We start from the raw sequence: 15,212 nt of genomic DNA, 5'->3' as shown, positions 1-15,212 counted from the left end.
TATATTGTTGCGAATTCGCGCCCGCCGGCGTGCGATTTGCTGCTCGACTCGAATGGCGGCCGCCTCACCCACCGGAACGGACAATTCAGTCGTGACCCTCTCGGAACAACGCCGGGAGCCCGTCACGGGTGGGGGTTTAACCTCACCATTATCGTGCCAATTGCCCACCCGCGCAGGATAGGGTTGCTCGCCAAATTCGACCTACCTAAGTACCTGCATGAGTGGTCGACTGGGCGATCGTACCAGGCCGACTCCGGACACGAACCGCTTAAGCGGTCCGTTCCGTGCTGCAGTGATAACCGAGCGGTGTTATCGTCGGCCTTGACGGTTCCGATTAATTACCGGTGTTTGAAACCCACGACGAACCCCTTACGTGATGCAAGATGGAGGGTGAATAAAAAAGGAAAAGAGACTAAGCAGAGCGGGAACAATTACACAAGCACGTTTAATTGCACACACAGACAGCGTAGAAGGCACGTATTTACAGTCACAATAATCATGTACAATAAAGCAGGTCAAGCACAGTTGTTTCGATAAGCCAAATAAATACCACGACTAAAACCGACACACAGTAACACTTTATCAATACTACTTTAACAGAGACAGGCGCCACCAACAGTCATTTACACAAACCCAAAGGAAAAGCAAAGTGGCGACTTCCCTGTAGGCCGTCGAGCCCCTCTCCCACGTCCGTCGGCGTGGTCACGCCTGGCCCCGACTCCTCTTGCGGTCGGCGAACCCTCTCCGGCACTCCTCGTTCGGACGCGCGGGTCCACCACACAACCGGGGCTGTCGCGTCTGCCGTCCATGCCTCCGTGGATAGGTCGCCCGCCAAACTGCGAGCGCAGGGCCAACACGACAGGAACTCGAAGACGAGGGCCAAGACTAGAAGAGACTCAAGACTCTCGGACGATAAAAAGCTCTCGGGACAAAAGACCACCACTGCAGAAGAGGAAGAGGAGGAGGAAGAGAGAGAGAGAGGGAGAGCGCGCCCCGCCCGTGTCCGTCCTTTATAGCGCGGGGCTCCGCCATTCGCTCCGCCCCGTTTTCGGCTCCACCCTCCGTGAAGGTTCTCGAAAAGGGGCGTTCCCTCACCCCGACCGCCTCACGCTGTTCATCCACCAATCGGCGGCGAGCTGCCCTTCCCCCTTCCCTCACACCAAGCGTGCGGAAAAATGGCGGGAAAAGCCCACGAGCATCGTTGGTGGTTTTTGTTTGTTTGAAATAAAAGATAGAACAGAAAAATGGCTAACTCAAAGCGTCGCAACCCGGATGGATCACATAAATTCCCTCTATACAACGGGTTTGGGCTAACTACACAAGTACTTAGAGATATCTCACCTGAGGGCCCTTTATGGTGTAATGCGAATTTCCACCACCATTCCACATATATATATATATATATATATATATATATATATATATATATATATATATATATATATATATATATATATATATATATATATATATATATATATATATATATATATATATATATATATATATATATATATATATATAATATATATATATATATATAATATATATATATATATATTAATATATATATATACATATATATATATATATATATACATATATATATATATACATACATACATACATACATACATACATACATACACACACACACGGGGCTGCAAAAGTAGGTATACAGTCAGGATTACTAGTGGAGTGTGTGAATGCTGGGGGCAAACAGTTTGAACATTTGAGGGATTGATATGTTTATTATTGATATGCTTGTATAATCAATAAAATATGTTTTGTGTGCACGTTTTGTTTTTCATTACTGTATACCTACTTTTTCAGCCATATATATATATATGTATATATATATATATGTATATATATATATATATATATATATATATATATATATATATATGTATGTATATATATGTTGTGTTGTTGCATTAAGAGGAAGCGACTGCGTGATCCAGCATCTCCAATGATTGCATTCTCATTGCTGTTAGATTTATCAGACTATTTGAAATTGTCACATTGATGATCCCTTAAATTATTATTTTAGGTAGTGGCAGTTGGTACGAGCATATTATAAATTGCTCTTGGTATTTTATTGTTTTTTAAAATTGTCACCTTCACTTTCTTGTTGTCAAGACCTTGTCATTTAATGTTTTTACTTGATCTATACCTTCAGGATTCTGCGTTTGATGGACATGCAGCAGGTTGGACGGCACTACTACAATCCCAAAGAGCCAATTATTGTCCCCCAGCACAGGTTTGTCTTTGGTACAGCCCAAAATCTATACTTGTTCATTTCAGTTATTGTATTGAACTGGTGATTTTGACTAACGCTCCCCCACCCCTTCCCCCTTTGAATATGTGGCTTTGGAAAAAGAAAAAATATATACATATATGGGTTTTTTTTCATGGAAGGATTGCACTTAATTGAGGTTTGGAAATGCCTGAGTTTGGTTGCATTTAATTTTTATAATCCCAAATGGAATCTTCTCCAGAAATTTATTTCATATCCAAATCCCCCTCCCTCCCCCCCCTTTCCCCTGTGTCTCCATGCAGGTTGATGATCTGGTCTGGTTTTGCAACTGCAATCCTTAGCTACGAAAGTTGTGTGATGCTCTGCATGGACCTGAGCCACAAGATACTGCGCAATGACACTGTACTTGACATCATGTACAATCTCTATGAGCAGACAACCAATGAAGGCTTCCATGATGCGTGCACGCGTGACCTCGTCGGACAGATTATCCTGACCCGGTTAGCATTTGGTGTCAAAGAGAGCATTTATTAGGTTGTGAGTGAGTTGTTGGCTTTGTAAGCAGATTTTGGAAATGGGTGTGTTTTTTTCTGGACAGGGTATTTGAGACTGTACATTTGGTTTTGTAATTTTATGAGGTGAGTTGGGAGGAATATTTATTACCCCACTTTGTGCAATGCACATGGGATTTGGCAATTGGTTCACTCTATCTGTTTACATGTCATTCTTTCGTCAAACTACCCGATTTAAATTTAATTTCATATTTTGAACAATGGAGAACATGAATCGGAACACAAATCTGCAGTTTATCAATACTTTGGCTCTGAATTTGGCAGATTTTACCAGTGTTGTCGCAACTGCGCATGTGCACTCACAGTCATGCAATTGCTTCAGTCCGGCCATCAAACAAAATTTAATATCATTCCAAACGAGAAACTTTCTGTTTTTGGAGATGTCATAAGGTGCATGAAGAAATCATTTGATATGTTAAAATATGGTGAACTTCCAATTCAATGGGGGTTTTTTTTTCGGGGTTCTTTTCTACATCTTTTAAAAGTTATATTTGAACACTCGAACACAAATTGCCTTTTTTTTCACTTCCAAAAGCTTTCAGTTTAGCAGTACTTGGGCCAAATTATACGCCGTCTCGACCAATCAAATGTGCAGTGTGCTCTGAGGGCGGAGTAATTGTAAGATTCATACAAAATGGTGGTGCCTTGCGATACATTGATGGAGCTAACTTCCTCCAAATATGTTTCTTTTGTGTATCTTGTTTTTTAATCATAGAGGGTGGGTGGGTAGTTTCAGCTCTGGATTGTTCCATTTGACCCATCAGCTTCGTATACGGTTACCATCGTGCCCTTTCTTGAAGGTCCACAATCAATGCTAATTATAGATCGTGCTCGGAAATGCAAAGCAATCAGTTTCAAAAACCCTTCTCATGTCCTTTTTCTGAAGACTGTGGGGTAAGGTGTTCTATGAACTCGAGTTTAGATATAAGATTGACAGAAACCTGAAAATTGCAGTTGACCTAACTCTCCCACACAGGTACAACAACAGGACTTACCGTGTTGACGACATCGAGTGGGACAGAAATCCACAGATGCTGTTCAAGAAGACCGATGGCTCAGAAATTTCGTATGTGGACTACTTCATGCAGGTTTGCATTCTGGCCTTGTCACCTTTTGAGTTTAATAAGATTCTGCATTGAGTGCAAGAGTTTGTGACTGATTACTGTGTGTGTTGGTGGTGTGATGAATTCAGCACTACAATCAGAGTGTGACCGACATGTCACAGCCTCTTCTCGTGAGCCGTGTACGCAGACGCAATCCTCAAGGTGGAGCGTCCACAGAGATGGTGCTTCACTTGCTTCCAGAGTTTTCCTTCCTCACTGGTTAGTGTTGCAGGCGTCGAGGGTGGGTGGGTTGTTTTCCACCATACCAGATTTCAGGCCATTTGGCCTCCAAGCTGGTTTGGTGGAAGCCCATTGGTTTTGTATTGTTATTATTATTTTATTATGTTTTTTTTATCCCCCGCCGCGTGGCGGAAGGGGGATATTGTTATCACCCGGGACGTCTGTCCGGCTGTCCGTCCGTCCGGCTGGCTGGGCGTCAACATTTAAAGCTGTGAGTGCGATAACTCATAAACTGTTTGCCATATCGATTTGAAATTTGGGTCACACATGTACCACCTGAAAAGGAAAAACCCTATTGATTTTGGGCGTGGCCGGCTCCAAGATGGCCGACTGGGGCGGCGTCAACATTTATAGCTGTGAGTGCGATAACTCATAAACTGTTCGCCATATCGATTTGAAATTTGGGTCACACATGTACCACCTGAAAAGGAAGAACCCTATTGATTTTGGGCGTGGCTGGATCCAAGATGGCTGACTGGGGCGGCCATCTTGAAAATGTTTTTTGTAATAAATGGAAAACCGCTTATCTGATTTCAATTATTTTTCAATGGCGGGGGATTGGTATATTTTTTTTATAATACCAACATATAAAAAAAATATACCAACAGCTTGGTATATTTTTTTGAAAGTGAAAATGCCAGAATTGTTGGCGTTTATTATGATTATAATTATGAATATTACTATTAGGGTGGTCCTTATTCCTCTACTTCGGATTTTCTAAGCTCCAACCCCTGGGATTCATTGGAATAGTCAAGAAAACTCTCCTGGTGAACTTTTTTTTTTCCAATCGGACAACATTTACCCCTCCCTCATCGACCTTGAAGTTTCACCCTGAAAAAAAAAATTGTTAGGGGGCGGTGAGAAGAACGAGTATTACACATTACACAAACACACAAATCGACGTATCGCATCAAAAGAGACGATTGGACATTACAGGAGCGTTTTAAAGTTCAGCACAGGTCGATACGTCGTCTTTCTAATGTCAGCCGCCCCGAGAAACTGAGGCTTAACTTCAAGGTCGATGAGGGAGAGGTAAATATTGTTGGAATTTGAAATAAAAACACCAGAAGAGTTTTCTCGACTGTTCCAACGAATTCTGGGAGTTGAAGCTTAAAATAAACGAATTCTAAATTTTACCCCCAAACGAAGGACCACCCTGGTATATATATGTATATATATATATATATATATATATATATATATATATATATATATATATATATATATATATATATAGATATAGATATAGATATAGATATATGCACTCTGTACGTTCAACACTATGTGTACCAAAGTTTGTTCATGGTATATATGTATGTGTATATATGTATATATATATATATATATATATATATATATATATATATATATATATATATATATATATATATATATATATATATATATATATATATATATATATATATATATATATATATATATATTGTTGAGAAAATTCGCAAACCACCATTCAGGTCCCGTAGGTGAGATATCTCTGTAAGTACATGTGTAGTTAGCCCCAAGCCCGTTGTTTAGAGGGAATAAATGTGATTCATTCGGGCTGCGACCCTTTAAGATAGCCGTTTTTCTGTTCTGTCTTTATTTTGAACCAACCACGTCTCAACCGTCATCACACAACAACCACCAACCGCAACGCCGCTTCACAACAACAACAACAACAACAACAACAACAACAACGCCAACAGCCACGACCTTTACCTTCACAACTCGCTCCTGCAAACATCGCATCACCGCCATTCCAAACGTCGCCATGGCCATAAACCACCACAATAAACCCTCCACCACCTTCACCTCTCCTTCTGCGGCCATTCCCGCACCACTTGTGAACGCCGAGCGTCAGGCTGTCCTGGCCTCGTACGGGACACGCGCCGAACCGCGAGTGCAAAGTGCGGCCTTTCCGAGGAGAATTCGGATCAGGAATGATACACGCCCACTTCTGATCCGTGCAATAAGCAAGCGCGGGGCGGTTTGGCCCCGCCTGCAGGCGCGTCGGAGTAGAATCGGGATATGCAAATTCTCAGATCAGGGGAGACTCACGCCCCTTTTCCTCCGTCCAATGGGCGACCGTGGCTCCACCCCCGAGCTCGTTCTGATCCAGAAATTTGCATATGGGTTCTCTTGACGGCCTATAAAGCGCCGGGCGCGGGGCGAATCTGAGGCAGTCAGTTTGAGAAGAGTCAGTCTGGAGAGGTCGGAGAGCCGAGTGGAGCTCGCAGTCTGTCGGGGTTCGGAGTCTGCCGGGGAGCTGCAGAGAGAGGAAGCCTGGAGCGCGGTCGAGTCGGTTTGAGCGCAGAGTCGGCCTTGGAGGATCGGGGAGTGAGTCGGGAGGCGAGGGCGTACAGGTGGTTTGCTGCAGTTGGCTGAGGAGAATTGGGGAAGAGACCGAATAGCTCTTGTCCGAGGCAAGGAAGACGGCGGTCGGCGACGAGCTCGCAGTGGAATCGCTCGTCGCGGGACCCAAGCAAGCCAGCTATCCTCTTTCCCCAGAGCATCAACAATTCCCCCCTTTTTTTCCCCCCCGCGCTGAGATAGTGCGAAAAGGGGGGCCCCGTTCCCACCCCACTCCAAGCAGTGCCAACGAAACCCGTGAACGAGCGCGGAGTCGGGGCGCCGCCGCGCCACCACATTGGCGGCTCATCACAAAGACACGGGTCGGATCCACCCGGTCTCGCGGACCTGACCGCTCTTTCAGGTCCCGCGCAAATATTGGCCCACAGGCCCCGTCTGTGCCCTTGTCTTTGAGGGTGGCCCTTTTCTTTTGCTTTTGAGTAAATGTGTTGTTGGCTCCGTCTAAAGTAAAACTGTTTAAGTGTTGCCGTGTGCTCGCGTAGTCGGTAGTAGATCTGCATTGTTGTGTTTCTTTTGTAGCCTTTGCTGTAGGTACATAATTGTTGTAATTGTATATGTGTGCTCTCCGTGTGCCGCGGAATAAATGTGCATTATGTTGAACTATTTTTCCCGTTTCGCTTCGTGTTTTCTTTAATTGAATCTCCATCTTGCTTCACGTAAAGGGTTGGTAGTGGGCTTAATACGCCCGATAATCGGAACCGTCGAGGCCGACGATAACACCGCTCGGTTATCCCGATAGTACGGAACTGGTCGCTTAAGTGGCCTGTGTCCGGAGTCGACCTGCGGCGAGGTGCGATCGCCCGGTCTACCCTCCGCGTGGGTACTTAGGTAGGTCGAGTTTGGCGAACAACCCTATCCCACGCGGGGGGCCGATTGGCACGATCGTGGTGAGGCCGAAAGGCCCACCCGTGACTAGCTCTCGGCGTTAGTCCGAGAGGGTCACGACAGAATTGTCCATCCGGTGGGCGACGTGCCGCGATTCGAGTTACGTGGCCGTTCGCACGCCGGCGGGCACGAATTCGCAACTATATATATATATATATATATATATATATATATATATATATATATATATATATATATATATATATATATATATATATATATATATATATATATATTTTGAACAAAAATATAAACGCACCAAACGATTGTTACAATTTTACCTCGAACTCATTAATACTAAATCTTCACAACAATTTGGTTATAGAATCCATGACAATTGAGCATTAAATTTCAGAGTTCCTTGAGAATTCTGGCGACAGTCTTTGCGCTACAACAGCCGACACAACCGAGGTGTCACTGTCAGAGTTCACACATTCAGTAGCGGGTGTGTCCACCGTTGGCGTCGCGCAGAGCGGTGCATCTCCGGCGCATGCACATCACCAGATTATCGATGGTGGCCTGAGGGATGTTTTCCCATTCCTCCTGGAGAGCCACACGGAGCTGGCGGACGTTCTCTGGGACTGCGTAACGTTGTCGTACGCGTCGATCAAGAACGTCCCAAAGGTGCTCGATGGGCGACATGTCGGGAGAATATGGAGGCCAGTCGAGGACATCAATGTCCTCCTCACCGAGGAAGTCCATGCAGATCCTGGCAACATGGGGGCGAGCATTGTCGTGCTAAAACGTCACATGGTGAAGGCGCACAAACGGCACGACGATGGGTCTGAGTATCTCGTCCCTGTACCGCTGCCCGTTCAAGTTGCCTTCAATGAAATTAAGCCGAGTGCGCTCTCCATGGCATATGCCTGCCCACACCATAACACTGGCACCACCGTGTGACACCCGACGAAGGACATTGGCGTCAGTGTAGCGCTCCCCAGCCCGACACCAGACGCGGAGTCTGCCATCAGCCCGATACAGCTGGAACCGCGACTCATCGGTGAACAGCACTCTCCTCCATCGTGCGAGGGTCCAGCGCAAGTGAACATTGGCCCAGTTCAGTCGGGTCTGACGCCGGACTGCAGTGAGGTCGATTCCCCGGTGTGGTCGGCGGGCTCGGAGGTTGGCCTCCCTCAAGCGGTTATGCACCGTCTGGGCTGAAATGCGCCTGTTATGCAGCCCGACAGTCTCATCGGCAGTCCTCGTGGCCGGTCGGGGTCGATCCCGGAGATGTTGCAGCCTCATGTGACGATCCTGACCGGCGGTGGTCGCCGGGCATGTGGGCGGTTCACGGTGCTTCCAGTCTCTCTGAGGCGCATTCTCAGGCGGCTAATGGTGGAGTGGTGGACATTGAAGTGTGCTGCAACGGCCCGTACTGACGTCCCAGCATTCAGCATGCCAAGAGTGCGCTCCCTCAAGATTTGTGACATCTGTGGCATGTTGACATTTGGCACCAGTCCACATTTTGGGGAGGCCTTTTATAGGGCAAGCTATACGGAGTGTTTGTGTCCTGGTCACGCTCACTGACCATCACTCTGTCAAGCCTCATGGTGCTCATAGGAAGGATTACTCAACGTGTGAGTCCACACACTCAGAGTGGTCAATTTCAATGGGAACATTTGTCTTGAGCAAAACAAAGGAACCATTGCTCAAACATATCATCGGTTTGACAATTTTCCCATGATGGCAATCTTGACTTAGATATTTAGGTTGGTGCATTTATATTTTTGTTCAGTACATATATATATATATATATATATATATATATATATATATATATATATATATCCACACACACATGGTGGTCCTTCGTTCGGGGGTAAATTTTCGAATTCATTTATTTTAAGCTCCAACCCCCGGAATTCGTTGGAACAGTCGAGAAAACTCTTCTGGTGTTTTTATTTCAAATTCCAACAATATTTACCTCTCCCTCATCGACCTTGAAGTTTAGCCTCAGTTTCTTGGGGCGGCTGACATTAGAACGACGACGTATCGACCTGTGCTCTACTTTAAAACGCTCTTGTAATGTCCAATCCTCTCTTTTGATGTGATACGTCGATCTGTGTGTTTGTGTTTTACTTGTTCTTCTCACCGCCCCCTAACAATTTTTTTTTTCAGGGTGAAACTTCAAGGTTGATGAGGGTGGGGTAAATGTTGTCCGATTGGAGAGAAAAAAAAAATAGCTCACCAGGAGAGTTTTCTCGACTATTCCAATGAATCCCGGGGGTTGGAGCTTAGAAAATCCGAAGTTGAGGAATAAGGACCACCCTAATTACTATCATTCTGTCAGGTTTTGTGACAGGTTTTACTCGGACACCACAATTTTGATAAACTTAAGCTTTTAGAGTTATTAACAATAAAGTTGGTCGGTCAAGAAGCTTGGTGGCCATCTTTTATCTATGATTTTATTTTTATTTTTCCAAAAATGAGTTGCATCCTCTCTCGAACCACTGAACAGATTAATAAGAGATTTCTGATACCATATCAATTGGAGCACACAATTAGCGAAGAGGTATCTCTGTTAAATATAATGGCTGCTGCATGTCCATCAAAATTGACTGTTTTTGGACATTGGGAAGTTGATTGAGTAAACTGGTGTGTATACATTTCGATTGTAGGCTCTGGTGATGTACATTTTAACATTTGGAACCAAGATGGTATCCGTATTAACTTGGACATTAATGTCAATTTTTTTTCAAGTAAAAAAGATTTTTTTTATTGGTCTGTGTTGGCATTTTCAAAAATGCGAAATTTGAATTCATCTCATGCTGCCATATTTCAACTCTACGTGTTGTTCCTTTGGTCACTACTAATTGCTTCCAATTCCAGTTTTATTTTTTGTCCACAGAGCTCTTGGCTCATGGAAGAGCTAAGTGAGAGGGAGGAGCACATTAACTTATTGAAAGAAGGGTTAAAGGAGAACCGGCAGGCACACCTTGCATTTGAGAGTGGCGGAGGGAGTGGCAGGGGTCAGCGAAGGCTTAAAAAAATCTTTTAAACATCACCACAAGGTGTCAATGGGTGTCATCACCCAATGACACCTTGTGTCAATGGATGACACAAGGTGTCATCACCACAAGCACTCTTCAGTGGCTGGAGAGAGGGCTGTATCATGACAGACAGAGTTGGTTCCACAAAGAAGAGAAATGCGGTGAAGCAATGGGTGTGTTGAACTTCGAATTTGGAGTAGTAACCAGGTGTAGGATGATGGAAGGATGCCTGCCACTTGGGTGGACTGAGGGGATGAGAGGGTGGGAGGAGTGACATCAAAAGTGAGGTGATATAACATTGACTTTGTCTTTCATGTACCTGAAATGAAGACCCCCTTTTGGGTGGCTGTTACCTCCTTGCAAAGGTGAAGGAGGTTGTGTTTTCACCCCTTTCTTGTCTGTTTGTCTGCTTGTGTGGAGGATATCTCAAAAAGTGGACAGGGTTGGTGTGTAACAAGGCCGAAATGATTAGATTTTGTTAAGATCCGGATCCGGATCAGACGACAATTTTTTACGTGATTCTTCACCATTGAGAGAAAGGGCCAAAAACGATATAGAGCACGATATCTCACAGTTGTGGACGGATTCGGATGGAAACTTGGTGGACATACTGGGTGTATGACAAGGATGAACTGATTTGATTTTGGTGAAGATCCGGATCTGGATATGAGAATTATTTAATTTACCTCCGCTATCGAAAATGGATGGAGGTTACTGTTGATGTGGATTTTTTTAACCCACCTTGTTGTGATCGTTGTCCTCCTGAAGGATTCTAACTGGTCGATTGTGGAATCCTATTTGACTTCAGACAGAGTTTAACGTTTGTCCGATTTGATTATAAAATCCTACAAAAAAACCCTATCGACACTGATAAAACTGATGTCCACACAAGTCCTTCCTTGTGAAACAATTTATTTCTTAATTATACACCATACACTTCTCACCCTTGTACAATGAACTTAAGAATCCCCATTGATTGCAATATTATTTGGTTCTATTTCATTTATTCTTACTTTAGTTAACAGTTAGACCAACCCGATTCAATTCACTTCTACATTACATCAGAGAGTTTTATTCTAACTTGGTACTTGGTCAGTTCCAAGGAGTACGAGCCACTGAGAAACTATACTTCCTCACGTGCTCGTACTAAGAAAATGTGCCTTTCAAAACATTTTATACTTCCATGAGAGAGAGGTTGGGGGATATTCACCCAGACTGTAGACGTGTCCTTTAGACAAAAAGCCACTTCGTACATTTTCTAAGCAAAGGTTCATTTATCAGCTCGGTCACTCTGCTCCAGAACAACACATTTCTTATAATTTAGGGCAAAAGTCTTTTGGCCAGAAATGACAGCCAATTCAATTTGCAGCATAAAAGTTACATTTCTGAAACTCCATTTGTCACAATTTAAAATACATTAATATAAAATTTTCCCCCACACTCCCCCGTTTTTTTTTTTTTAAGGAAAATTTGAATAATTTTTCTTACACATGATTACCATGTCCCATTCCTGAAGGAGAAAAGATTTCCATTATTCAAGTTCAATCAACAATGGCAGCGAGTGCTCATATCAGAAAATGAGTGAGTTTCCATTTAATTTATGGCCTGTTCATCAGCATGTGTCACACATTGGAAACATGCTACCCAAAGTCAGAAGATAAACAGGTCAGGGTGTGGATAGAGCGGCACCCAACGGGAAACACAATCGAAGCACTCCTTGAGCTGAGGAGAAGGTAGATGTGGGCAAGTACAAGTTTGGGCTGGACACTGGGTTGAAGGAGCGCAGTGTGGAATTCCAGGCCTGTCGTACATTGAAGCAACCACAGCAAGTTCACGATGTATTTGCAGAGCGGCAATCAAGAGTGTGGCTGAGAACATTCCTCCATGCAGGCACCACACAACGCCGACGTTAAGACTTTGCTCAACCTTCCCCTCAGTGGGTTTTTCTTTCTTTTCCCACATTGGTCCATCTTATCTCCTCAGGAAGGGGAGGCATAATCATGTGTTGAATGCTCAATCACCCAAATCTGGGTTCTCCCATCGTCCAATCTTTGTGTGAAATTTCATGCCAAACTTCATTTAGATGAAATCGTACATTGCTTCAAAGACTGCTTTCAACACTCCGAAACAAACAAAGCATCAATTAAACACCAATCAATAAACGTCATGGGCACATGCAGTTCTACAAGACTAACAAAGATTGTTGTGGAAGCATTTAACTTGCATTATATGTCATATCAATATTTTAATCCCTTTCCTTGTTATTTCCCAAAACAACATGCTAAAATATACAGAAATCCCAGTTGTACATATACTCAAAACATCCATCTCATTTGCTATTTCCATCGACATTTTAAATCTCTGACATTTCTCCATCTATCCACTTCTCTCTCTCACCAAAACAGCAAACATGCTGCCATTTTTCCAATTCACATACACAAACCATCTATCACTTCCTCCGACCTTCTCAATTACGAATCCATTTTCCTTTATCAAAACAAATAAATCATTTTAAACAGTTGTTCAAAAATTGTCAAATCACTTGTCAAATCTGTTATCAGGCGAATATCATTTATATTGCAGCTCAAACACTCTGTCTACACATGCAGCTACACCCTCCACAATCTTTATCCCAGTCTTGGAAAAGCATCTTAAACTTCAGACAAATAAACATCCAAACTCTCTTAAACAACTTTTTGGTCAAAACAATAAAATATTTCCTTTTAAAATCCATAAATGAAAAATTAAATCTTCAGCATCTATCAAATTAAATCATGAATTTACCTTGACTGAATCGATCAAAGGGTTACACTAGGTTGTTTGCCATTGCCTTCCCAGCACAAGTTCAGGTAACCTCAACATTCGCAGATGAATAAAACAATATTTCAACGTCCATCCGAGGGAATCATCTATTATCTGTGAATTGCCCCACGTGCTAAACATCATCAAATCATTAAAATCATTCCAAATCACGTTTCTACATTTAAATCACATACAGTATATCCACATTCACAATTTATTCAAAATCCCGATGGTTGTAAAATAAAACTTCAACACTTTTTCCTAAATGGACTTCACTTTAAACAGATTCAGTCGAGAGGGTGCGCCACAAACACCAAGGAACGAGGAACAGGAAGTTCTCTCCACATCCAGTGGGAAGAAAAAGGAAAAAAACTGACAGGCAAAACCCACAGTTTAGCATTACTCTGTCATGGCTTCAACACATACACTACACAGCATTGCATCTTATAGACTCGCGTGTGATCACGTGACAAATACCAATCACATTTCTATCTCATCCTCTTGAATCTGCATATGAATCGAATTTCACACCTAAAGCAAAGGCTCGAACAAAGACTCAGTGTAAAGATAGGCCACCCCCCACAGATCGAGTGGAGGGGGTCTCGCACAGTGTAGTTTGCAACCTTCGCGTGGAAATACAACGCCAAGAATGTATAACATGCCATTTCAAACAGACCCACAGCTCAACTCAGCACGAGTTAAAATATCGTCAAAATCCCAACAGAACACGTTTCATTGCAGTGAATATTGGAATCGCACAAGTTTCATTTTTTTTTTTTTTACTCTCAGGAACACATCACTTCCGGTTCCGGTTTTGAGCAGCGAGAGGTCTCCTTTGGGGCTCCCTGCTGACGTTCTCAAAGCTAAGTTTCCGGCTGTTATTTGTCCTGTTTTAACTGTTTAATTTTCTCACCTACATGTTACTGTGTGTTGCTAGTTCGGTTTTGTTTCAAAAATCGTGCTATTTTGTGAGTATTTTTGTCGACGTTCTTACCTGTGCTTGAGGCCGAGGCGTAGGCTTGAGGCCTACCGGTTCCACTCGGTGTTCGATCGTTTTTTTTTTTTGTTGTTTGTTTTTTCTCCCCATTACCTTCATTTTCTATCCTCCCCATTACCTTCAATTTTGATCCTCCCCACTTTCCAAACATCCCCCATTCTCCCAACTAATCTCTTTCTTATCTCAAAAAAAATAAAAAATAAAAAATAAAAAACCTACAACAACAACACGCTCACCTTCTCCCGATTCTGCTTCTTCTTCTTCCTCTTAACTTCCTCCTCCTCTTCCTCGATTTTTTTTTTTTTTTTTTTTTTTTTTTTTTTACACTTCCATGACCTAATCTGTTGAACTCTCTCATATATTAATATTAACAACAAATATATATATATATATATATATATATATATATATATATATATATATACACCCAACAACAACACGCTCACCTTCTCCCCTTCTCCCGATTCTGCTTCTTCTTCTTCCTCTTAACTTCCTCCTCGTCTTCATCCTCGATTATTTTTTTTTTTTTACACTTCCATAACCTAATCTGTTGAACTCTCTCATACATTATTTTTAACAACAAAAACGATCTTATAATGCTTCATCTTCCTCTCTCACACATGTGGTACTCTTTACTGTTTCACAATGCACTACTCTTCTGCTATTTTAACAGACTGCTCTTATTTCGAGCTCTCCTTCATTCCTTGCCTAAAAAATCCAACTATTATAGCGCTTCTTCTCTCCATGCTCTGAATTCGCCTTCATTGCACCCATCAAGAATTGTGTTAAATCGCATCTCTGACCTAAAACTTTTAAAAACCACAGTTTGCCATGGATGCTCGCTTTCCATCAACCATTCTTTTTTTCCAAATTCAGTGCCAACTCACCCCCCTCACCCCTCACTCTCACTCTCAAAGCAACCATCCCACTCTTCTCCCTCCAAGCCTCCCTCTCACCTCTCTCAAAAATCCCCCGCTCACCTTTCTCCCACCT

At 42.9% G+C, this 15,212-nt stretch overlaps 1 protein-coding gene across 2 annotated transcripts in view; it reads left to right on the top strand.

Moving 5' to 3' along the window:
- PIWIL1 (piwi like RNA-mediated gene silencing 1) overlaps nucleotides 1-15,212 on the top strand; it is a 133,482-nt gene that overhangs the window by 73,971 nt on the left and 44,299 nt on the right. For both annotated transcript variants that reach the window (XM_085853689.1, XM_085853690.1), the window contains exons 7-10: nucleotides 2,183-2,263; nucleotides 2,563-2,760; nucleotides 3,809-3,920; nucleotides 4,025-4,154. In XM_085853689.1, the coding sequence (XP_085709815.1) occupies nucleotides 2,183-2,263; nucleotides 2,563-2,760; nucleotides 3,809-3,920; nucleotides 4,025-4,154 (521 nt within the window). The remainder of the gene's footprint in view (nucleotides 1-2,182; nucleotides 2,264-2,562; nucleotides 2,761-3,808; nucleotides 3,921-4,024; nucleotides 4,155-15,212) is intronic.

Source organism: Eptatretus burgeri, chromosome 14 (assembly GCF_056783735.1).
Source record: "Eptatretus burgeri isolate ZD-2024b chromosome 14, Ebu_testis_v1, whole genome shotgun sequence".
In the NCBI taxonomy this organism is placed as follows: Eukaryota; Metazoa; Chordata; class Myxini; order Myxiniformes; family Myxinidae; genus Eptatretus; species Eptatretus burgeri.
The sequence above is the reverse complement of the archived record's forward strand: the minus strand, read 5'-3'. Positions and strand labels throughout refer to the sequence as shown.